Source organism: Podarcis tiliguerta (assembly GCF_965153285.1).
Source record: "Podarcis tiliguerta genome assembly, chromosome: 13".
Lineage (NCBI taxonomy): Eukaryota > Metazoa > Chordata > Lepidosauria > Squamata > Lacertidae > Podarcis > Podarcis tiliguerta.
This window is the reverse complement of record NC_139546.1, coordinates 47,182,036-47,204,453: the sequence shown is the minus strand read 5'-3', so window position 1 is coordinate 47,204,453 and position 22,418 is coordinate 47,182,036. Positions and strand designations below refer to the sequence as shown.

The window sequence follows — 22,418 nt, the reverse complement described above, 5'->3', positions numbered from 1 at the left end:
TAAAACTTTCAAGATAGCGATATAAAACCATTAAGTAGTTTATGTTACTTAAAACCGGAGGTTGTGATTAACGAAGGTCATGTTTAAGTCTTCCTTCCTCAGGGATGCTGCAAGAAGAAACATGTTGAAATGTGTGGTTGTGCGACAGGCTAGGCATCAATAATTGGTTCGTTTCTCCCTCTAAATGAATTGCTTCTTCGTGCCCCATTAGGATCGGCAGTGTATGTTTGTTCTTGAGAAGAAGGTCAGTTATTTATTGACCGCTTTAAGAAATTTGGAAATAACATTAAGGGACAGTTTATTTTTTTACTTTTTTAAAAAACCCTTTGTTGCTATAAAAACCCAATCATCTTGTGAAGCTTAGGTGGCCATCCTATCTTGTTGAGCAGTGCAAAGAGCCCTTTTCGGCTGATGAGGTCAAAGGCCCTTGTCAGGTCTATGAAGGCGATAAAGAAGGGCGCCTCTTCTCTCGACAATACTCCTGCAGCTGGAACAGTGAGAAAATCACATTGGCTGCTGACCTCTGCGTTCTAAAGCTGTACAGTGGTGCCTCGCAAGACGAAATTAATTCGTTCTGCAAGTTCTTTCGTCTTGTGAATTTTTCGTCTTGCGAAGCACGGTTTCCCATAGGAAATGCATTGACGGTTTCCCATAGGAATGCATTGACGGTTTTAAGAAAAAGGCGCAAGACATTTTCGTCTTGCGAAGCAACTCAAAAAATGAAAAACTCTTTCGTCTTGCGAGTTTTTCGTCTTGTGAGGCATTCGTCTTGCGAGGTACCACTGTATTGTGACATGGGGTAGACTCTGTCAGTGAATGACTGTAATCTGTTGAGAACCACACGGACGAAGGTTTTCCCCACAATACTCCACAGGGAGATCAAAATATATCAATGCAGTTTACAGTAATGCCTATATGCAGTCCTTTTTTTCTTTAAAATAATGTTTAGGGGTACTCTCGTTTTGACTCAAGAAAATCACCATTTTATAGTTCAGATCGGGGGAAATAAATACAGTAAATGGACAAAAGTACAGAGATTCACAAAATGTTTAGGGGTATGCGTACCCCTGCCTCTCCTCTCTCTATATATTTATTTACTTTTCCAAATTTTGAAATTTACAAACCATCGTCAAACAACCAAAACAAAAAGAGAATTCCATAAATTCCCATGGACTTCCCTCCTCCCCTTTGTGGGTCCTAGTGTTAACCTTTTTCCTCCTGCATCTTCTCTACTAATACAATTCTATTAAATCTCCATTACAACCGTAGTCCAACGTTAACGACAAGTATCATTCCGATTCTACTACTAATTTTAATTGTTTACAATGATTTTTAAGATAAATGATATATTTTCCCCGTTTCTTGCTAAAATGTTGGTCTTCCTGATTCCTAATTTTTCCGGTCATTTTTGCCGTTTCAGCATAGCCCATCAATTTAATGTGCCATTCCAAAATAGCCAAGTTTTCAGCAGGCGTTTATAGGTTGAAACAGAAGGCACCTGCTGAATCCCTGGTGGCAAAGCATTGCTCAGGACTGGGCCAATGACACTAAAGGCTCTTTTTCATGTTGATGTCACGTGAGCCTCACCAACTCTGGGGCAACCTAGGTTTGCACATAACCCAGATTTTAGAATTCGGGGGATGAGTGCAGCAAACCTTGCCCTCACACCCTCCCTCCCTCCTTTCTCCTCCAAAATAGCCATGGGAAAATTAGAGCCTTCTGCTTCCATTTCAGACATTACATCGGAACCCTAAACCATGTTTTATCTTAACCATGGTTTGTTGAAATAAGTCACTTTCTTAAATGCCGGGTTGTATCTAACTAGGTTCTACTCATGGTAGACCTACTGGAATTACATAAGCCATCTCCACAAATTTCAACTTCCTACATGGCTGACTTTGGATGCATTTGCAGTTTCAACAAACCATGGTCAAGATCGGCTTCGGCTTCTCAGGTTTGGGTGACACAGCAAGGTGTGGTTGATCTAAAACGGAAGTGATGCTTCCAAACTCCTCCCTGCAGCCTTGATTGATTGATTGAATTTGTTGTTGTTGTTTAGTCGTTTAGTCGTGTCCGCCTCTTCGTGACCCCATGGACCAGAGCACGCCAGGCACTCCTGTCTTCCACTGCCTCTCGCAGTTTGGTCAAACTCATTTTAGCAGCTTCGAGAACACTGTCCCACCATCTCGTCCTCTGTCGTCCCCTTCTCCTTGTGCCCTCCGTATTTCCCAACATCAGGGTCTTTTCCAGGGAGTCTTCTCTTCTCATGAGGTGGCCAAAGTACTGGAGCCTCAGCTTCACGATCTGTCCTTCCAGTGAGCACTCAGGGCTGATTTCCTTCAGAATGGATGTGTTTGATCTTCTCGCAGTCCATGGGACTCTCAAGAGTCTCCTCCAGCACCATAATTCAAAAGCATCCATTCTTCGGCGATCAGCCTTCTTTATGGTCCAGCTCTCACTTCCATACATCACTACTGGGAAAACCATAGCTTTAACTATACGAACCTTTGTTGGCAAGGTGATGTCTCTACTTCTCATAGTGTACATAGTGTACATATATATTGAATTTATATACCGCTATATACCCGGAGGGCTCATAGTTGCGGGAGGGGAACACGTGGACCCAAGATCCTCTGTTTCTCATTCTGATAATGCTGAACTGCTATTTAGCATCACATCTGAATCGACCCTGCAGCTCTAGGTCAGTGGTGGGGGAATTTGGGTCCAGGTGCTAAACGTGGCCTGCCGCCCCTCTGCATTTAGCCCTGAGAATCCTCCCCAGGCCATGTTCCTTGCTGACCTTGCTTCTCACTCTGAGCATTTTTGCCTGCCTGGAATGTGTCCTTGAGCTCTGATAATGCCTCTCGCTTGTTTGGGTGGAGGATAGAGAGGTATGTGTGTGGAAGCTAAACTCCTGTGCAAAGGAAAATTTTCCACTCCTTGCTGCACCAGTTTTTTGTCTCTGGTATGTTGTCCTCAAAAGGTTGCTTAGAAGGGAATGGGGCCACCCCTGCTGTAGACAATTCTGCTTTAACACCAGATATAACCATGTAAAAGGTCTGATGGAATGATTTTAAGCCAGATTTTCATAGCTCTGAAATACAGACATCTTAGTAGACGGTCAGATTCGGACATGATGCAGCAAGATTGCATTAGTTAATTATGGAAATGGATGGACTATGACAAATGGCATTTGGAAAACATGAACCGCTCGGAGCTGGTTACAATATTCTGATGCCATTATTGAGAGTCTGGGTTGTTACGGGCGTGATAGATTTTACAGTACTTGTTCTGTAGGGTCGGCTGCAATTTTGAAAAGTCTTTAAGTAAAGAAAAAGGGGGAAAAGATGTACACTATGTATGCTCCATGTTGTTTTCCTTGTTATAGCACAGCTATGCAACTGCAGGGTTAATGTGCTTTTGCCTCACCTCTAAATTGCTAAGAAACATACTCATGCAGTTGATTCCAGAGTGTGGATTTGAGTGTCTAGCTCAGGGGTAGGCAAACTAAGGCCCGGGGGCTGGATCCGGCCCAATCGCCTTCTAAATCCGGCCCGCAGACGGTCCAGGAATCAGCGTGTTTTTACATGAGTAGAATGTGTTCTTTTATTTAAAATGCATCTCTGGGTTATTTGTGGGGCATAGGGATTTGTTCATTCCCCCCCCCCCAAAAAAATTATAGTCCAGCCCCCCACAAGGTCTGAGGGACAGTGGACCGGCCCCCTGCTGAAAAATTTTGCTGACCCCTGGTCTAGCTTTTTAAAAGGTGTGTGCTCTTGACCCGCTCAGAACATGACTCCTGTGTACCTGGCTTCCAGAGAAAAAGAGGCATTTGCAAACCTCTTGGCACTCATCCAGTTTCTCTGTTTGGAAGATGTGTTTGCACCCGCTTCTGCTGCAGAGGGATTTGGGTGACCAGGGGGACGAGGTGGTGGTGTTGCTCCCTCAAAACAGCTGGGCAACATTCCACACCTTGAGGCTTAAGGCGATGCCCTGTTAGATGCCCTGTTAGCACATCCGTTTCTTCCATGCCTGCTGATCGTCAAGGTTGATCAAAGCTTTTGTTCAGAATGTGGATTATCAGCAACTATTGTTCCACTAGATGTACATAGATCAGAGGCAAGCCAGTGTAAGAGTGTTTATACACCCACCAGGGAGAAGAGCGACTTCTGGCTATGCTTCCACATCTGCTCTCACATCAGCCAAAATGGAGAGGCATGGCAGAGGGGAATGTTTGCTCCTTGCCCTGTGTGTGTGTGTGTGTACACACACACACTGCTTGTGTATGTCATTGCTTGAGTATTATGAGAGGCTTCTGGTAGTACTCATGTTGACAGTAATCAGGAGGAAGACCCATGTCTTGGGGGTGGGCAGACTTATCCGCTTACCATGAAGAAGGTTCAGTCCCCAGTGAAATCTCTAGGTAGGGCTAGTCTGTGTACTATTATAATTACTTCTTCTACTGTTATTGGTAGTGTAGCATCATCATTGTTCAATTTATTGCCCACCCTTCGTCAGCAGATCTCTGGGCTGGTTACAGCAACTGAAAACTCAGCCATCACAACCAATTAGAATTCAATTTTTAAAGCAGATAAAACCAGCGACGGTCACAGGCATAGGGTAGGTCATACTGAGATTGATGGACCAATGTTCTGAGATGTTACCAGGCAGCCTCCTCTGCTCCTACTGTCAAAAATGAAGGTACTGGGGTGGGGTTGGAGCCCTTTGGGGGGCAAACGGATCGGCAGCCGATCTGTTTGCTTTGTGAAGATGCAATCGAGCCGGCTAAACGAAAGAATGTCCTTCCTCACGGAACTCCCCCCCCCCACACACACACACAGGAGGCGTGATGGCTTGAAGGGAAGAGGAAATCACGGCATGCCTCCAGCATGGCCGTCCACTTGGATGGCTTTATAAGAGGAGTGGACAAATTCATGAAGAATAAGATGGCTACTAGCCATTATGGCTGTGCTTTGACTCCATGGTCAGGGAGAGCAATGCTTCTGAGTACCATTTGCTGGAAACCAGAGGAGGAGAGAGGAATCTTGTGTTCGAATCCCGCTGGCAGGTTTCCAACATGCCTCTGGTTGGCCACTGCGAGAACACAATGCTGGACCTTGTGCCTCTCCCAGCTGCCACCCGAGCTTCCCTTGGGGTGGCCTACCTTGTGTGAGAAGCCATTTCTGGCCTGACCAGCTGACGGTTCTCCCCTTCCTTTGCTAGGCAAAAGCTGCATTGTGTCACGGGAGAGGGAAGAGTCTGATGAAGAAGGGCCAAGAAGACTGGAGCAGCACCCGACCCGGGTCAGGCAGGTAAGTGGCTGTGATACGGGTTGAGGGGGTCAGCGTGGGGAGGTGCCTGCGAGGCATTTGCCCCCGGAGGGGCTGGTGCAAAGCTGCTGGAGGCATGCTGTGATTTCCTCTTCCCTTCAGGCCAGAGCTGTAAAGACCCCGGGAGCCGCCCACGCCCCAAGCAGCGAAGAGCGAGAGACGCCTCTCAGGAGTCGGAGGGCAGCCCAGAGGGCTCCTGTGAAAGAGGAGGAGGAAGAGGAGGAGGAGGACGACGAAGAGGACGACGACGAGGATGACGACGAGGAGGAAGAAGAAGCTGCCGCGTTGCCGGCCAAACAGACGCCGAAGGGGCAGGCTGAGCCCGGCGCCCCAGCTCCCCAGGAGAAGGGCGCATGCCAGTCTTCCCTGCCCATTGCCCCACAGGCCCAGCCAAAAGAGGCCACGGCCCAAACCCCGGACGCCCCAGTTTGCGGAGCGGCCATGCCACTTCTCCCACCCTCAACGGGCCTCGCAGAGGCTGAACCCGCAGCCCCAGAGTGCAGGGAAGAGCAGCCAGCAACTGTGACGCAGGAGGGGCCCCGGGAGGAAGAGAGGGGCCCCGAGATGCCAGGGCCTCCAGAAGAGGCAGAGCCCGTCGAGGCCGCAGCCCAGCTACCCGAAGCCTTAAAGGCGGAGGTGGCCAAAGAAGCAGGGCCTTGCCCAGAGGAAAGAGGGGCGACTGCCCCCCGCGAGGCACAAGGGGAGCAGGGGGTGGGCCTGCTGGGCTGGGGGGCCCCTGTGGCCCCTCTGCAGCCCCAGCAGGTGGGGGCAGAGGAGATCCAGAGAGATGAGGATCAGGAGGAAGCAGCCGAGGCCCTGAAGACTCTGGAGGAAGAGACAGCAGCTGCCGCCGCCGCCCTGGTCCAGGACTCCCCTTCCCCTCCGCAGCTGACAGAAGCACAACACGCCCAGCAGGATGACGGGGGCGAGGAGCCCCCTCCCCCTCTCTTGACCAAGGAGGCCCCCGGGCCCAGCCCTGCAGAAGACGAAGAGGCCCCCCCTCAGCTCTCTCAGCCATCTCCCCCTGCTCAGGAAGTCCCAGCCGCTGCCAGCCCCGGCCCCCCGGAGGAACGGCCCGGCCACCCGCCATCTCCCCCGCAGCGCCCGCGGGAAAGGCCCGCAGGCTCCAGCTCCTCCCGCTCTTCCTCCTCCGCGTCCAGCTCCTCCAGGTCCCGCTCTCGCGGCAGCTCGCAGCCTCGCTCCCGCGCCAGGAGGCCCCGCTCCGGCTCCTCCGAGTCGCCCGCCAGGAAGCGGCGGGCCTCGGGGTCCCCGTCCCGCTCCGGCTCCGAGCGGCACAGCAGCTCCTGCTCCAGGTCTCGCTCCAGGTCCCGGTCCCGGTCGCCTTCCAGCAGCGGCAGCAGCAGAAAGGTGAGTGCCGGGTTTCATCCTTGAAGGCGGAGGCAAAAAAGCTGGGCTTCCCACACTGGATTATTGTGTCTGTTCAGGATCACAGGTTCAGTCCTGGTTGGATAGTCCCATTGTGTAAATTTTCCAGAGAGTCAGAGTGGTTTCTTGAACACCTGCCGCCCCCTCTTCCTCTGCCTAGTACTTTCCCCTTTTCCTGTAGGATTTGCGTCTTACTTTATTACCACTTCAACCTGTTGAGGGCACCTTTCCCAGCAGGAAGGATTTGAATCCAGCTCTTCTCCACCTCAGCCCAGTCTTTTTATCCATGGGGGCCACCAGGGTTTTCGTGTGTGGTTCCCCGCCCCCTTCTTCTTCTTGTTGTTGTTTTAATTAGGGAAATGTGAATCAATACATTTGGCAGGTGTTTCAAAGCACCTTGCAATTAGCCAGCCCTTTGGTCATCAGTGGTGCGTATAAGTGCCCTTTCTCTGTTATGGCGGCTTCCCCTAGGCCAGTGACCCCAGGTGTTGTTGGACTACAACTCCCATCCTACCCCCCAGCTCTGCCTTATGGGAGTTGTAGTTCAACAACATCTGGGCACCCCAAGTTGAAGAACGCTGCTCACTTACCAGGCTACAAGCAGCGTTCCCGTACTTGAGATTATCCACTGTCTGCTGCTGCTGCTGCTTAGCAGCCTTTGGGTTTCAAACAGTAGCTGAAGTTTCCAGAGCAGCAGGGCAATGTTTTTCTCCCCTGGAAACGTGCTCAATTCTGGTCCTTCCCCGACTTCTGGGCAACGAATGTGCTCCGGCGGGGTGAAAAAGGCCCATGGCTAGCAGCTCAACATTTGATCTCTGTGTCTAGATGCTGCCCCCTGCTTGAATCACCAGAGCCTTGTTTGAAGCTGCTGTGAGACTGGGCATTTGGAGAGTGTCTGGCTCAAAGCAAGATGCTGCTTAAGAACAAACAGGCATTCCTAGCTCAGGGCAAGCTAATCCATGGGAGATCATGGGCGGAGCTTGGCCAACTAGAAGCTGCCAAGCTTCAGACGCCTAACACTTGCCTCTGGCCAAATTTTTCAGTCCCTGGTGTAAGGCAGAGCTTGCCTTGAACAACTTAAAAATATGCATTGTAAGTCTTGCATGAAAACTGAATTTGCACCGGGCGTTTGAAACCCAGGGGGTGTGTGGAAGAGGGATTTCTTTTTCTTCCAAAAAGGAAAGCAACAGTCCTGTCTCAGTGCATTATTTGTTTTCTTGTCCATATTTAAGGATTCATAACTTTAGATGCTAGGCTATTTTGTCTACACAACCATTCTCAGTAGCTGTTAGCTATAAAGCATATTCAAGGGCGCTGAGAGCTATGAGCCTCTTGTGAGCACTGCCGTATTGATAGTCGTTTTATTTGGAGCGATCTAAAACTTGCTTTGTGCTAGTAAAAATAAATAAATAAACCCACCTTGCTGGCAAGCAGCTTTAAAAATCAAATAAAATACATGTGCAAATGGCAAACATCTTAAGAGGTGTTCCCTCTTTAATGGGAGAGCCAGGGCTTTTCTGAAATTATACCGGCTGTGACACATTGGTGAATCATCATCTAAAAGCAAAGAAAGCATGTTCCCCCAAACTATTATGCTTTCTCAGGTTGCGGATTTAATCAATTAATTGACTGGCTCAGTTTACTTTCCTTTAATCCAGTCACAAGCTTGCTTCATGATTGTGTCTTCCCCTGCTTGTGAGCAGCAGGGGAGATGTGTCTGTGGATTATGTCTCATTTCAATGCAGCCTTCCTCAGGTGGGCAGGCTGGAGCCGGCCATCTAAAAAAACCAAACCACCTGTTTTTCTGCTTTCAGTCCCGTAGCCCTGAAGCCTCAAGGGACGGCAGCAGCTACCCCCACACCAAAGAGACCTCCCCGACAGGGGAGAGCCCCCCACGCCACAGCCCCCAGACCCAGCAAGATGGGTCATCAAGCCCAAGGGAAAAGCGAAGAAACACCCTTCCCCTGCCTTCGGAGCCCCAGAGACACCCCAGCCATGGCCAGGAGCAGGAGCAGCAGGAAGAGGAGGAGGAGATGGAGATGACAGTTCCAGAGCGAGTACGGAATGGGGGAGAGGAAGGGTTGCAGGGCGGGGTGTGCATCATTTTTGGAGGGGGAGGCACATACAGGGCGGGGGAGGTCTTGAGACCCTCACCGTGTGGCCTCTTCCTGCTAAACTCAGCCTTTCCCCACAGGGCAGCCCAGAGCCCCCCACTCCAATGGAGGCCAGTGGCCTCGACAGCGGGGTCCCTGCCTCGGAGCCACACCGCCCGTCCGAACAGCGGCACAGCGAAAAGTAAGTATCTGAGGCCGAGCGACCCGGGCAGCGGAGGGCGGAGGCTGAGCAGGCCCCACATGCACCGCTGGGGAAGGGGGCGCGTAGGGAAGGGAGCCTCCAGGGGCGGCGGCAGGCCCAGGAGTTCAGGTTTGGCTTGAGGCCACGACGCAGCAGTGCCACACAACACAATATGTGACACAGGGCTTTGTTTGGCCCACCTTTGAGCCCCAGAACACGTGGGTGGTCAGAGGCATCCGCAGAGCGGGCTGTGGGAGGGTTCCTGGGGGAAGAGGTGATTTCATAGAATCATAGAGTTGCAGTGGCGTAGCGTGGGTTGTCAGCACCCGGGGCAAGGCAAGTAATTTGCCCCCCCCCCCCCGCTGCACTGTCCCTCCCCCAGATAGTCCCTCGCTCTCTCTCCGCACCGCACGCCTGGCACCCTCCCCTCCACAGTGGGCGGCGACCCGGCGGCTCAGATCGGATTCGCACAGCCAGCACTGCAGTGAGAGAGAGTGAGTGAGCCAGGTAGGGGCAGAGAGCTGCGAGTGTGAGCATGCCCCCCCCCAGATGTTGCGCCCGGTGCGGCCAGCCCCCCCTGCACCCCCCACGCTATGCCACTGTAGAGTTGGCCATCTGTCTCAACCCCCTGCAATGCAGGAATTTCCAGACGAATTTACTTGTTTTAGAAATTCAGGACTGATACACTACATATTTCTAGCTGAACTTGGTTATTTCCCTGGCAGTACTTGTTAAGCTCAGCATGATCAGGGGGTCTCTGTCTAAACCAGCCCCTGTGCGCTCCTAAGGGACATCTACCTTGCTCAGTGCTGTCAGAGGGGAGCCTCTCAGCCCTGCACAAAATGCCATCAGGGAATTAACCTGGGACCTTCTAAAGACCGCTCAGTTCTTCTCTCCCCTTCCACATGCACCTCACTTCTGCACATACAAGGATACTTGATTTCTGGTAGAGGGATTGTGCTGTTACAGGTTTTATGTTGATTCAAAAGTTTTGATTTTGTTAAAGTGGTCTGTATGGTCCAAGGCTGAGGGGTGGACGGAAACAGCTGGCATGCCTTGTTAGTGTCAAGGTGTCCTGGCTTCTGGATCTTGCTGGTGCAGATCAACCATGGTCAGGTAGATGCTTCTGGTATCAGCAGAGCTGCTCCTCATCACCCTGGGCTGCTTGGCTAGGCCGGTAGTGTACACATGTACAGCGTTTAAGCAGTTCCCATTCTGTGCTAGGTGCTGTGCTCTATCTAAAGGCTCTCCAACCCCCCCAAAAAGCAGCTGCAGCCTCTGCAGCAACATGCTCCAACGAATCTCACTTCTGCTTGGGACTGGACCCGTCCACTGGGGCCAAACGGATGGTGATGGAGTTGCTTTTCAAGGGATGGCGAGGAGGAGAACCTCCTTTGACTGATATTGCACCATTGGGGTGGTGCCAGTTAATGTCTCACTGGAACAAACACAGGAAACGAATTAACCTGGGGTGGGGGGGACGACAATGCAACTGGTTTGTAGGGCTCAGGTGGTCCAAAAGCCAGTGCTGCCGCCCAGTTTTGTTACCTGATAGTGGCCAGGATTGGGATCTGGGGAGTCCCCCTGACGTTGCTGGACTAGGTCACAGTAAGCAGAGCTGGCTGGATAAGGTCATTGGATCATTTCTTCACCACCCTGTTCTCACAGTGGCCAACCAGACACCCCTAAGAAGCCCAGGAACCTCCCATCATTATCCCTGAATAGTGGCCATTGCTGGCAGCGCACAGTTCCCTGTTCCTGCTGTAGTGGGCAGCTCATGACCCACTGCTGTGCTGCAGACAGGGCAGTGGAAGCTGTTCCTGTTGAACTCGTGCCTGTTGACCCCGCTGTCAAAGGCACAGACTCTTTCCCAGGCAGTGAGGAGGTGGCCCAAGATGCCAAGGACCAGACCTGGCTGGGCTGCATCCTTGACAGCCAAGAAGTGTGGAAGGCTTTGCCCGTTCCCCAAATGTTGCCATTCCTCCCTTCGTCAAGAGAGCAGCCCACATCCCAAAAAAGTCTCTGCAGACTGGTGGTGTTCACCCCCTTTGGGGGTGACATGGAAGTGGGGTGTTGTGCAGGGATTGGGGGAAGAAGCTGCGATGCCGAGGCCAAAGCGTGGGTCGGGCGTGTGTGTGTCAAGGGGTGCGCGCCTTGCTTTGCTGCTTGCGCTCCCCTGCAGCCTCCCCTCGCCTCTCCTCCGGTCTCCTCGCGTCTCCTCCGGCGCCCACCCCCACCCCTGCCCTTTCCTCCTCCGCTACTTCTCCCCTCTCCGTCTCCTCCTCCTCCTCCTCCCCCCTCCTCCCCAAACCCTCCCGGGGGCTGCTGGGAAAGACGGCGGCGGCAAGATGGCTCCGCCGCCTGTCCGCGGCCCCGGTGCGCTCCTGACGCTGCTTGCGCCGCTCCTGCCGCCGCCCCCGCCCGGCCCCGCGTCGCTGCGGCGCCTGCTGGACTAGAGGCGGAGCGGAGGAAGCGCCGGCCGGGCCATGCTGCTCTCCGAGAGCAAGGGAGGGTGAGACGGGGCGCCCGGCCTGGCGCAGCGCGGCCGCTGCCTCCATCCATCCATCCTTCCCATCCACCCATTCATTCATTCATTCGCCCGTCCCCTCCTCTGGCCGCCCGCTCCCCGCAGTCCCGCCCGGGCCCCGCCGCGTCCTTCCCGGCCGGGTCGCCCCGCTCTCGCTTTCCCGTTCCTCGCCTCCTTCCCCCGCCCCGCGCGCCTTGCTCTCCCTGCGCCATTCCCATCTCGCTCGCCTCCCCTTCCCTCCCCGCTCCCAGATCTGTCCCCATCTCCTTCCCGAGCCCTCTCCTCTCTCTCCCTTCGCCGGCCGCATCCTGCTCCAAGCTCGCTGCAAGCCCACCCCACCCCGCGCGCAAATCCCTTTTTCTCCCCTCCATTCATTCTCCCCCCATTCATTCACTCGCCTCCTGCCCCTCCCCCTCTTCCTTTCTCTGCCTCGCTGCTCCCTTCCCCCTCTCCTCCTCCTCCTCCTCCGGGCCCCTCTGCCATCCATTTTCTCTTCCATTCCCTTCTTGGCTTTAGTCCCCCTCCTTCCCTCCGTCCCTCTGCTTTGTCATGCCCCCACCCTTTCCCCAATTCTTCCCTTTATTTGACAGGGTCACTCTCCTCCTCCAGCAATCCCTTGCTTCTCCCCTTTCTGAAGGGCCCTCATTTTGCTGCATATCTCTCTTCATCTCTCTCTCTCCTCTCATTTTCTCCTTTCCCTGGACTCTGCCTCTACTCCCTTCCAGCTGGTCTCATCAACACCTCCCCACCACTCCCTTTGCTGTTTCTGCAAATATTTCTCCCGCCTGCCCTCCTCTTTCTTCCATTTCTTTCCTCCTCCTCTTTGCCTTCCAACTGCACACTGGCTCTTTCCCTCCATCCCCTTCAAACTGCACATGTCTTTCTTCCCCAGACTTCCTATTTCCCATCTCCTTTCCCTCTCTTGTCTGTCCCTCTCTCCCTGGTCCATTCTCCCCCCTCCCCTTCCTCCCCACAGGCCTCAGTGGGGCAGGCGGTTCCCTGGTCTCTTATTAAGAACAGGCCTCTGAGGACCCATGGGGATGTTGTGATACTTTGGGGGAGGCTTTGCATGAGAGCAGTTTGGGGGAGGGAGAGATTTGCTTGTGGGATTCTGTGGCCTGGAAGACGGACGAAGCAGCCTTTGGTGACATTCCAGGGGTGAAGTGTGTCTATAAGAGCGTTAGAAGGGAGGGCTCATAATTTTGGAAAGTGTTTGTTATTTTAGGCCTCTGTGGTTGATCTCTGAAAGGGAAGGGGCTGGGGCTCAGGGACTATCTTCTGATCCCTAACACCAGATGTGGGGGGCAGGGGTGGCTGTGCTTTCTGCATTGGATATGAGGAAGGTACTCCTCATGTGCTCAGGCAGATTCACAGGTTCTGGGGCTGAGATTAAGCCTGGTGGGGGGGGCAGTGGGGGGAGGTTCCTTGAAGGCCCAAATGACCTCTAGGAAGGTTACTGAGTGGGGGGGAGAAGCTAGGCTGGTTGGAGCATATTTCTTCACAAAGGTGTTTTTTGGGGGGTTGGGGTGGCCAGGATGGAAGAAATGGGGGCTAATGATAGCTAGATGGAAAGAGACCCCCAAGGAGCAGGTTCCATAGGGCTGTAACGAGTAGTATTTTCCTGGGCCTCAGCCTTTTCCCCAAGGTGCTTTCTGTCTCTCAAGAAGAGATGGCCGTGTTCTTTGTACCTGGAAGTCATCATTCCCCCCCACCCTCAACCACACCATAAGTGACTACTTCTCCCTCTCTCCGCACAGTGAGGAGAAGCAAGAGGTGCCCATGGAGCCGTCCGAGCCCCGACCAGAGAGCGAGGCCCCTGAGCCTGGCCCTGACGAACACCCCTCCGTGGAGCCCCCCGGACCCGACCCGGGCCCCGAAGACGAGGAGAAGAAAGAGGTAGTGTGTTGGGGCTCCGCTCGGCAGACGGGCAAGGGACCCCAGGGTGCAAAGGGGCAGGCAGTCCTCAGGTCCTGTGGAAAGATGCCTAGGGGGGACTTTGGCAGGGAGACGTGCTTTAGAGAGGTCAGCCATGTACCCAGCTACCGCCGCAGGGCTAGTGGGTGTCAGACTTCCTGCAATAAGGGCTGGGTGTTTGTTCAGTTGTTAGTTCCACCCCTTAACCTTGGTGGGCAGGTGCTTCTAATTTAATCCCCTCCCCAATCCAGAGCCTCCTCTCGTCCCTTGTGTCCTGAAGTGCCAGGGTGCTGGGAACTTCTGGGAACACTTACTAGCTTTTGGGTTTAAATTATTATTATTCATCACGTTTCTAGCTTGGATGCTTACGTAATAAGAGTTGCATGGATGTCTCTGAGGAAGGTGTCCAGCGCTTTGGGGGAAGGGAGAGATGTCTCCAGCGCTCTGCAGAACTCCTTGACCTCCCTATGCACAGCTAGGAAAACCAGAATAAATTTTGTGAAAGTGGTGTGGAATAAATTATGCAAAACAAGAGGAAATTATGCAAAGATGCCCGGTTTGCATAATTTAGATGGGACTCAAGAGTTCCGCTTTCCCTGCTGCAGAATTTGGGTTTTCCGGGGGCAAAGAGTTCTGAATCCTGAGCGTGGTGCACCACACTTCACCCTGCCTTAAATGTGGTGTAAATGTTTAATGCAAAATACCGTCTGCATGGATTTACTAGACAGTGACACACGCATACCTCTTTCTCCCCATAAACTGGGCCTCCTACTGCCAGCTAGCAGCCAAACTTGGATTTTGGGAGGGTTAACTATGGATGTGTTTGCTGAATGTCATGTTATCGAAAGGTTCGTTTTGCCCACGTTCCTCCCTGCCCTGCATTTCCCAGATCTGACTCTTCCCACCCCTGAGCCGGGGCATGAACCTGGCTTCTTCCATCTCCTCTGTTCCAAAGCGGGGTGGGGGTGGGGTGGGGGCTCTCGGCCGGGGTGAGGCAGGGCTGTTTTGAGGACACACCCATGCACACGCACGTAAGGCGAGCACACACATGCGAGACTGCTTTCTGTGCTGCTGAGAAGAGGGGCGGGTGGGGACAGGCCTTGCTTCCCCCTCACCCTAAAGAGAGTTTCCCCCCACAACCCCGTTGACATTCTCCTCTGGACTCGTTTGTTCTGATCCCCGTTTTAAAGAGGCTCCAATCCACCGGGAGTGCGAAAGAGAGAGTGAGAGAGAGAGAACCGGAGAGAGAGAGCACAGACGTACTTGAGCAGGCCGCACAGACAGGTACCCGTGGAGGCGGATGAGAGATTGGGAGGGGCCGCAACATACTAGGCCTCTCCTGGGACCGTTTCCGCCACCGCTCTCCACTTTGTGGAAAGCCCTCTGGCTCCCTAACCGCAGAGCTTCTCGTCTGGGAGCCCCACATGCGCCGGGGCTCTTCCTGATTCCGTGGGCCTCTCCTCCTGTCCGTCAAAGAGAGCGCCATCTTGTCCTTGGGACCTGTTCTGACTTCGGCTGATATATAGTCAGTCTCCAGAATCTTAAAGAGTACTGCTGTTGGAATCCTGCCTGGTTGACACTCTCAGCAAAAAGGTTCCAGGAATGTCAGGACTTTGCTGGGCACTCAGTCTCATGTGGCCCGCCTGGTGCTGTTTGGTGTCTTTTGCCGCCCGTTGTCTACGCCTCCTTCCACCGCTCAAGGTGCTTCTGCTTCGTATGAGGTTGCCTTTAAGGACTCCGTTTATTCTGCGGTAGAATTGTCTGCCTCTGTGAACCAGACGTTCTTTTGAAGTCTTCACTGCCGACGAAATGGTTATCCTGAGTTTCAGGGGCCTCCCCTCGAGAGGAGACAACTCGAGAGAGCTTCCTTCGTCACCTGGGAAGCAAAAGACCGCTTTCAGAGACTCCCAGCAAATTCTCCGTCACGCTTGGCCATCTGCGGGAAGGCCCCAGCCTGATGATACTCAGCTCCTGAGAAGCTGCAGCAGTCCGGCAGCTCCTCTGTTGAATCTGGGACTCAGCGTCTTGAGAGGCTTTCCCCGAAATTTGAAGGTGGCCTCCCCTTCCAGTCCCGCTGGTGTGCAGAGCTAACCCGTTTCCACAGCTCTCGCTGCTCGGCACGGGTTTTTCCTCGCGCAAGACCGCGCTTTCTCCGCCATGCCTCAAGGACTTCCACCTCCACAGAGTTCTCTGGAGTTGCCAAGAGTTGCCTAAGAGGACTTGGTTTTCGTAGGGTTCTCTGGAGGTCTCCCCCATCAAGGACTAGGCCTTTGCTGCCGTCGAGTCGCCCTGCTGCCTGCCGCATGGGCGCCTCTTCCGGAAAAGGACTGTCGATGTCAGCCGTCCTCTTTCCGCACGTGGTCCGGACGGTTGCCCTGTCACGAATTCCGTTCTCCGTTGCACATGCTGACGCTTTCCGCCCGGTGTCGCAGAGCCCCTCGCCCGTCACGGGACTCTTGCTGCCATGCATCACCGGTGGTGCTCAGCTCTCCATCGGCCCAGTCTCTGCCTGCCAAGAACTGATGCCTTAACCCTCCCCCCCGCCGCACCTTGCCAGTGGGGGAGGCGCTTCTGTCTCGCCCTCTCTCCTCTGGGACACTTGGCTCCGACCACCTACCAATCAAGCGCTAGGTTCCTACCTACCACCAACCAACCACCACCTCTCTTGTCACCCAACCCAACCAAGCACGCACCTTTCAGGCCAGGGAGGGCTCGTTCCGATTGGACCAGCCGTTGCCTAGATACAGCGCACACACTGAGGTGCGATTGGCTGAACAGAAGACCCTGCCCCAGGTGTGAGAGGGTACCTGGAGCACTTGTCCTAATTTCGTTGATTTTATTGTTTGGTTTAATTTTTTTTGTTTAATTAATTTTTAAAGGAAAAAAAAAAGTATCGCTTGCACCTTTCCCCGGGGTAGGCGGGTGGGTCATGTTTCAGTTTAAATGGAGGGTTCCCTCCCCTGCCTTTATTTATTTTTTTAACGGTGAGGGAGCAGGGGATCTCTGGGAAACTGAGGCTAGTTCCTGCTTCAACCTGGTTTGGTCCAGCCCCCATCCTTGCTCAGACTGCGGGGTACGCTATCAACAGGGTGGTACTTGACTCCCAACCACCTGCTCCCTCCATTTCCTTGGGGACCTGCTGTTTGAGGAATAAAGTGGACGTAGAAAGGGGATGCTAGCAAGCTGGCCGTTTCTGCTCACCTGCGATGAGGAGCTCGAGGGTCTTCCGGTGTCGCTGGACTACAACTCCCATCAGCCCTGGCTATTGGCCCTGGGATGGCTGAGGCTGATGGGAGCTCGAATCTCTCAACATTTGGAAGCTCCCAGGTTCCCCTATCGCTGCTTTTGCACCAGCCTCTCAGGAACAGGATTTAACGATATTGCTTTAATTGGCACCAGCTCCTCCTTTATCCCTGCTGAAGCCCAATTAATTAACATGGGGCTAAAGCCACGTGTGAGCTTCCGCAAAGGTTCCCTGCGGCTTGGTCCCAGGTCACCCCCATGAGATGTGAAGCTCTCCTCTCATGGAGGGCCCACGAATGATGCGGTTCCTTCCTGTGCCAGTGGCTGTGGTTAAGTGGGAGGGCCAGTCGTGGCCTTGCTGTCGCCCGGGCACTCGGCTGCTGAGCTGCAGGGAAGCCGAGGGAGGCATTTTGGTGGCTTCCAGACTCCCTTGCATACAATGCAGGCCGTAAGGGGAGCAGAATTGTGGTTGAGGATGAGAATCCTCCCCTTCCCAGCTCAGTTCTGTTGACCAGGGACAGGAAGGCCATTTCCCCAACCCCTAGAAAGCCAAGCGGTGGAACTTTGGAAAGGCCTCTTCTTTAACAAAGAGAATCTGTGTGAGAGACAATGCAGAATCATAAGAGTTGGAAGGGACCCCCAGGGGCCATCTAGTCCAACCCCCTGCAATACAGGAATCCCAAGTGTTGAGACGTAGTTATATGTTCTGGGCAGATGGTCAGTCTCTGAATAATTGCCTGTTGCATCTGAGAACCTAAATGCACATTGCATCCAACAACCTTGGTGTCACTGCTGTGCCTAAGCCAAATGGACTCTATGAGGACTACAAGCATTGTAGGTACTGTGGTGGCTAAAATTCATTGCCGACACCTGGAATGTTCTTTGTCCTTTGTTCCAAAGCAGCAGCAGCAGCAGTGGAAGCCTCTCTTATCCTGGACTTAACTTGGGCTGCCCATTTCGCCTTGCAGAAATAATGCCCGTTGAAGTTGATCCTTTTTAGGATCTGCTTGTGCGTATATTACCTGCATTGCCCATTAATGTGGCACAACTGGCTTAAGAAAAGGAGAGAAGAGCCATCCATTTCTCTGCAAGGCGGTGAGCAGCTAATCACAAGCCTGCCTTAAATTCTCACTGTAGCCTAGAAAAGAGTCAACAGCCCTTTGGGTTGTAGTATTCTGCGTGTGTGAAAAATTGGCAAGGTCTCAAGTACAGTAGGCCCTTCATTGGGCAGGATGGAAAGCTGAAGAGTTTTGTGTTAACCTGTAAGCTTGCACATTTTCTCACCAGAAGGGGCATGGTTTAAAAGCAAAATAATAAAGGCTGCCAAGCCTGGTTCAGTAACTATCGTGTATTGATGCAAAAGCAGCTTCCCCTATCTGAACCATTTAAAATTAAAGTAATTAGAATAATATCGGATCCAGATTTGTCCTAAGAGTTAGGGATTCTTTGTACCTGTGTTCTAGTACAGTGGTACCTCGGTTTAGGAACAGTCCTGTTGACGAACGCTGCGGACAACGACCTCCGCAAAACCGGAAGTAGGTGTTCCGGTTAGCACACTTTGCCACGGAAGCCAAACACAGCGGTGGGAGGCCTCATTAGGGAAAGGGTGCACCTCCGTTCAAGAAAGCTTTGGTGTAAGAACGGACCTCTGGAATGGATTAAGTACGTAACCCGAGGTACCACTGGAATAGAATCCTTAGCCCTTGGATTAGAGTGTATGTTGTCTCAATGCTACAGCTATTTATTATTATCTACCTGTTTTTCAATAAAAACTTACATAGTGTCAGGAAAAAATCATATAGATAGCCAGATATCCAACCCCCTACGTTAAAACAACAAAAAAGCAGCAGTAAAATAACGCCAGTCTTACATTTCTAAGATTTAAAAATAGCAGACCAGACCAAATTTATAAAAGTCAGATTGCATCTTCAGAACAAAGCGAGAAAGCTGAAGTTATGGTGCTCTCACCAAGAAGTCCTGTCTCTCGTACCCACCCATCGAGACTTCACTTACATTAGCTGGGCTTCCGGCATTGCAGGGGGTTGGACTGGATGACCCTCAGGGTTCCTTCTGTGATTCTAGGACAGAGAACAGGGCCTCCAGTGTCAATTGTGAGAGTCTGAGTAGGCTCATGTAGGAGCGTAGTGTTGGTCCTCCTTTGCTCGTGAGGACTCAAAACGTGTTGAGTCCAAATAACACGTTTTGAGTCCAAATAAACTTCTGAGAGGCAAAAGAGCTCCGGGTTCGTAATCTGCGTCCCTTTGGCAGGGACAGGATGCTTCCCACGGACAGGCTGCACTTGCCATGCAGCCACCAAGGGGGGCAGAGTGAGGTGTAGAGGTTCTGCCGTCTCAACTTTATTCCTGAATCAGCAGAGGACCCTTGCCCAGCTCCCCAACTCCTCATCTGGGCCCCTGTTTCATTACTTATGCCCTCGTCTCTCCCCCCCCCCTCCCCCAGGTGTGGCGGCCACTTTCCAAACCCCTGACGCTGACCTGACTACCCCCTCTATGCGGGGCTTTTTCTCTCTCTCTTTCTCTCTCCTTCCCCTTCCTCCCTTTTCTCTCTCTCTCTCTCTTTCCATTCCCCCCTTCCCTTTTCCTCTGCAGGGTTCAGCTCAGCCCAAGGCCTTCAAGAGGAAGATATCTGTTGTCTGTAAGTAAAGGAGCCCTGGTCCAGCGACCGCACGGGGCATCCGGGCATGTTGGAGAAGGGTGGGAGTTATCCTGGGGTCTCCCCCTGCCGCCACTCCAATGCAGTTCTGAGGGGAAGGGAAACCAGGAGCGATGAGTAGCCTTTGCTACCTTTTCTGGGGTCACAGTGGATGGGTTTAGCCAGGTGAAAGTCTGGAGAGGCATAATTCAGGCACAGCTTGTCGGGCTTTACCCAGGTTCTTGGTCTTAGTGAGGCCAGAGGGAATTTTCCCATGCTGTTTTAATAGAGGAAGAAATGCGTTGGCGTGTCTTTCTCCCCCCCGGCCCAATTTTCCCCCACTTTCCAAAGAGAAGACCCAAGCTTCTGGTCCTCAAGGTAGATGGCCACAAATTGGGCTGCGTATGAGCAGTTCTTGGGAAAGTCTGCCTCCCTTGGAACTCAAGAAAGCCGATCTCTTTCTCTTTTTAGTGCGATATTAAGGATCGGTTGGCTGGTCACTCTTATGAATGTAATTTTTACAGGGTTTTAAACATTTACAAAGCTCCTTATCCTTCCCCTCCCCTGTCATCACTGCATGGCTTAGGCCGGACTTTGGAATGAAGGGAGGGGAGCTGGCCATATCTTCCCTAACTCTGAGCATGTGCAGAGTGCGTTCCTGCCCAAGCCGCCTGGATTTACAGAAGCATTCGAGACTACGCATTAGGCCTTGTAGCTGTCTCGAGAGATGAACCCCTTGAGAGACGGACCTGAGGGCGGCAGGGAAGGGAAGTACCCTCTCTGCCTCCGAGGTACCATTTCCCTGAAAAAGAGAGCAGGCTTCGTCCCTGCGAGGGGAGGGGTCTTAGCGTTGGGTCTGCCCTCTTGATTTCAGCGTCATCGGTGGCCAAGGGCACAGCGGCAGCGACAAACAGTGACACAGAAGGAGGCCAGCCGGGAGGCCGGAAGCGGCGCTGGGGGGCCAGCACGGCCGCCACGCAGAAGAAACCTTCCATCAGCATCACCACAGAGTCCCTCAAGGTACCCTGGGCTCACGGCTGTCCTCTTGAGGCTTGGCGCGGCTCCTTAAATCCTGGCCTGACGCACCCCTCTCCTTTGGCCCTATTCCCCCCCCCCAACAGAGCCTGATCCCTGAGATCAAGCCCCCGACGGGAGGGCAGGAGGCAGTGGTGGACCTGCACGCCGACGACTCGCGCATCTCCGAAGATGAGGCCGAGCGGCACCCGGAGGAGCCCCCCCACGAGAAAGCCCTCAAGATCTGCCGCACCGTCACGCAGGTTTGTCCATCGCCGGTGGGCTCTGGGTGGGTGGGCATTTTGGCTCAGAAGCAGCTGCAGGAATGTGGGGTGGAGCGTCTTCTGGGTGGGAAACCTCTGGGGCCTCCCCCTCCAGGCCACCGTAGGCCAGGCAACCTCTGCATTGTCTTGCCTGCTGAAGGTAGCCGCTGAGCTGCCTGCCTAATTGGCACAAGGGGTAGAACAATGTCCCCTTGAAAATGCATATTATTATTTTTTTATTAACTTATAAAACACATACATAAACATTTACACAATACACATACACAATACACTACCTATTTTTCCATGACATAAAACATACCTACATTACTCTATGTAATACCAATCTATATTATACGTATCAACATACCTACACACTTACCCCATACGGACACCCACCAAGTGACTTGACTTCCAGCCATTCTTGTTCCGCTACTTTATAGCGTAACAAAAAAAAGTAGTGAAAATGCACATTTTTAAGACAACTGGGTTTTTCTTTTCTTTCTTTTTTGTGCTTCACATCGGTGCTTTTTTAAATGTTGTAATTCATATTTTTCATAGTATAAGCAAGTAAGCACTACCCGGGAAAAGCTAAACCAAAGGGAGGTATACAGAGATAACCAACGGAGTCTCTCTTTCGATAGATCCATTTCCGTCAGTTGAGAACGAGCCGTGAGGTGTAGGCAGCCTTGGAGTCTGGTCCGAGGTGTTTACATATGAGATGAAGCTGCGCCAAGTTGCTCTCTAGGCCCATTGCCCTCACTAAGCCCGTCCACATGTTTTTCTGGCAACCCCATTGGGCACCTTGCATGTGCCGCTGCTACTTCTGGGGGAAGCCCTCTCTTGCCTCTCCTGAAAAACACAACTTGTTTTTTCTCTCTCCCCCAGGTGGTGCCGGCTGAAGGCCAAGAGAACGGCCAAGGAGAGGAGGAGGAAGAGGAGGAGAAGGCGCACGAGGAAGAGCCGCCCGAGGCACCTCCCGCCGTCGCCGTAGAGGCAGTCTTGCTGCCGCCACCCGTGGAGCACGAAGTGAAGAAAGGTGCGGGGCGAGGGACAAGGGGAGGCTGCAGGGGTGGGATGGCAAGCGGGGGCCGGAAAGTTGAGTTCTTGCTCTTTGAGCCCCAACTTCCCTTCGCCCCGCCCCTTAGTTACGCTGAGCGACACTCTGACGCGGCGCTCCATCAGCCAGCAGCGCTCCGGCGTCTCCATCACCATCGACGACCCTGTCCGCACAGCCCAGGTCCCCTCTCCGCCCCGCGGCAAGGTCAGCAGCATCGTCCACATCTGCAACCTGGTGAGTACGTGGCCAGGGCGGGGTGGGGAGGGCGGCCCTCCAGCAGCCACTGATAAGAAGCTAGACCTGCCTTAACACCCCGGTGGCATCCTTTTGCGCAGGTGAGACCCTTCACTCTCGGGCAGCTGAAGGAGCTGCTGGGCCGGACAGGCACCCTCGTAGAGGAAGCCTTCTGGATCGACAAGATCAAGTCCCACTGCTACGTCACGGTGAGTTTTCCGCCTTTCCTCTCCCAGCTCAGAGGAGCAAATCCTTGTTTTGAACGCAACTGCCCTGCAACGGATTGGCGGGTGGCCCGGAAACGTTTGTGACAGAGCCAAGGGCCACATTCCCTTCTGGGGAGCCTTCCGGGGGCCAGGGGCAAAGGTGGGCAGGGCAACCAAGGTCATCTTTGTCCTTTATACAGTGGGCTGTATACGCGGTGGCACTGTGGGTTAAACCACAGAGCCTAGAGCTTGCCGATCAGAAGGTCGGCGGTTCGAATCCCCGTGACGGGGTGA

General features: G+C 53.1%; 1 protein-coding gene across 2 annotated transcripts in view; it reads left to right on the top strand.

Annotated features, from left to right (window-relative positions):
- Positions 1 to 22,418, top strand: part of ACIN1 (apoptotic chromatin condensation inducer 1) — a gene marked incomplete at its 5' end in the record, with an annotated part of 35,376 nt that overhangs the window by 8,315 nt on the left and 4,643 nt on the right. Inside the window, 11 exons of one of the 2 annotated variants that reach the window (XM_083410039.1) lie at positions 5,224 to 5,312; positions 5,433 to 6,698; positions 8,531 to 8,773; positions 8,911 to 9,011; positions 13,296 to 13,434; positions 19,305 to 19,350; positions 20,222 to 20,367; positions 20,469 to 20,624; positions 21,513 to 21,663; positions 21,773 to 21,918; positions 22,020 to 22,127. In XM_083410039.1, coding sequence (XP_083266165.1) covers positions 5,224 to 5,312; positions 5,433 to 6,698; positions 8,531 to 8,773; positions 8,911 to 9,011; positions 13,296 to 13,434; positions 19,305 to 19,350; positions 20,222 to 20,367; positions 20,469 to 20,624; positions 21,513 to 21,663; positions 21,773 to 21,918; positions 22,020 to 22,127 — 2,591 coding nt within the window. Of the gene's footprint in view, positions 1 to 5,223; positions 5,313 to 5,432; positions 6,710 to 8,530; positions 8,774 to 8,910; positions 9,012 to 13,295; positions 13,435 to 19,304; positions 19,351 to 20,221; positions 20,368 to 20,468; positions 20,625 to 21,512; positions 21,664 to 21,772; positions 21,919 to 22,019; positions 22,128 to 22,418 lie in introns of both variants that reach the window. The other variant, XM_083410038.1, reaches the window with a different exon arrangement.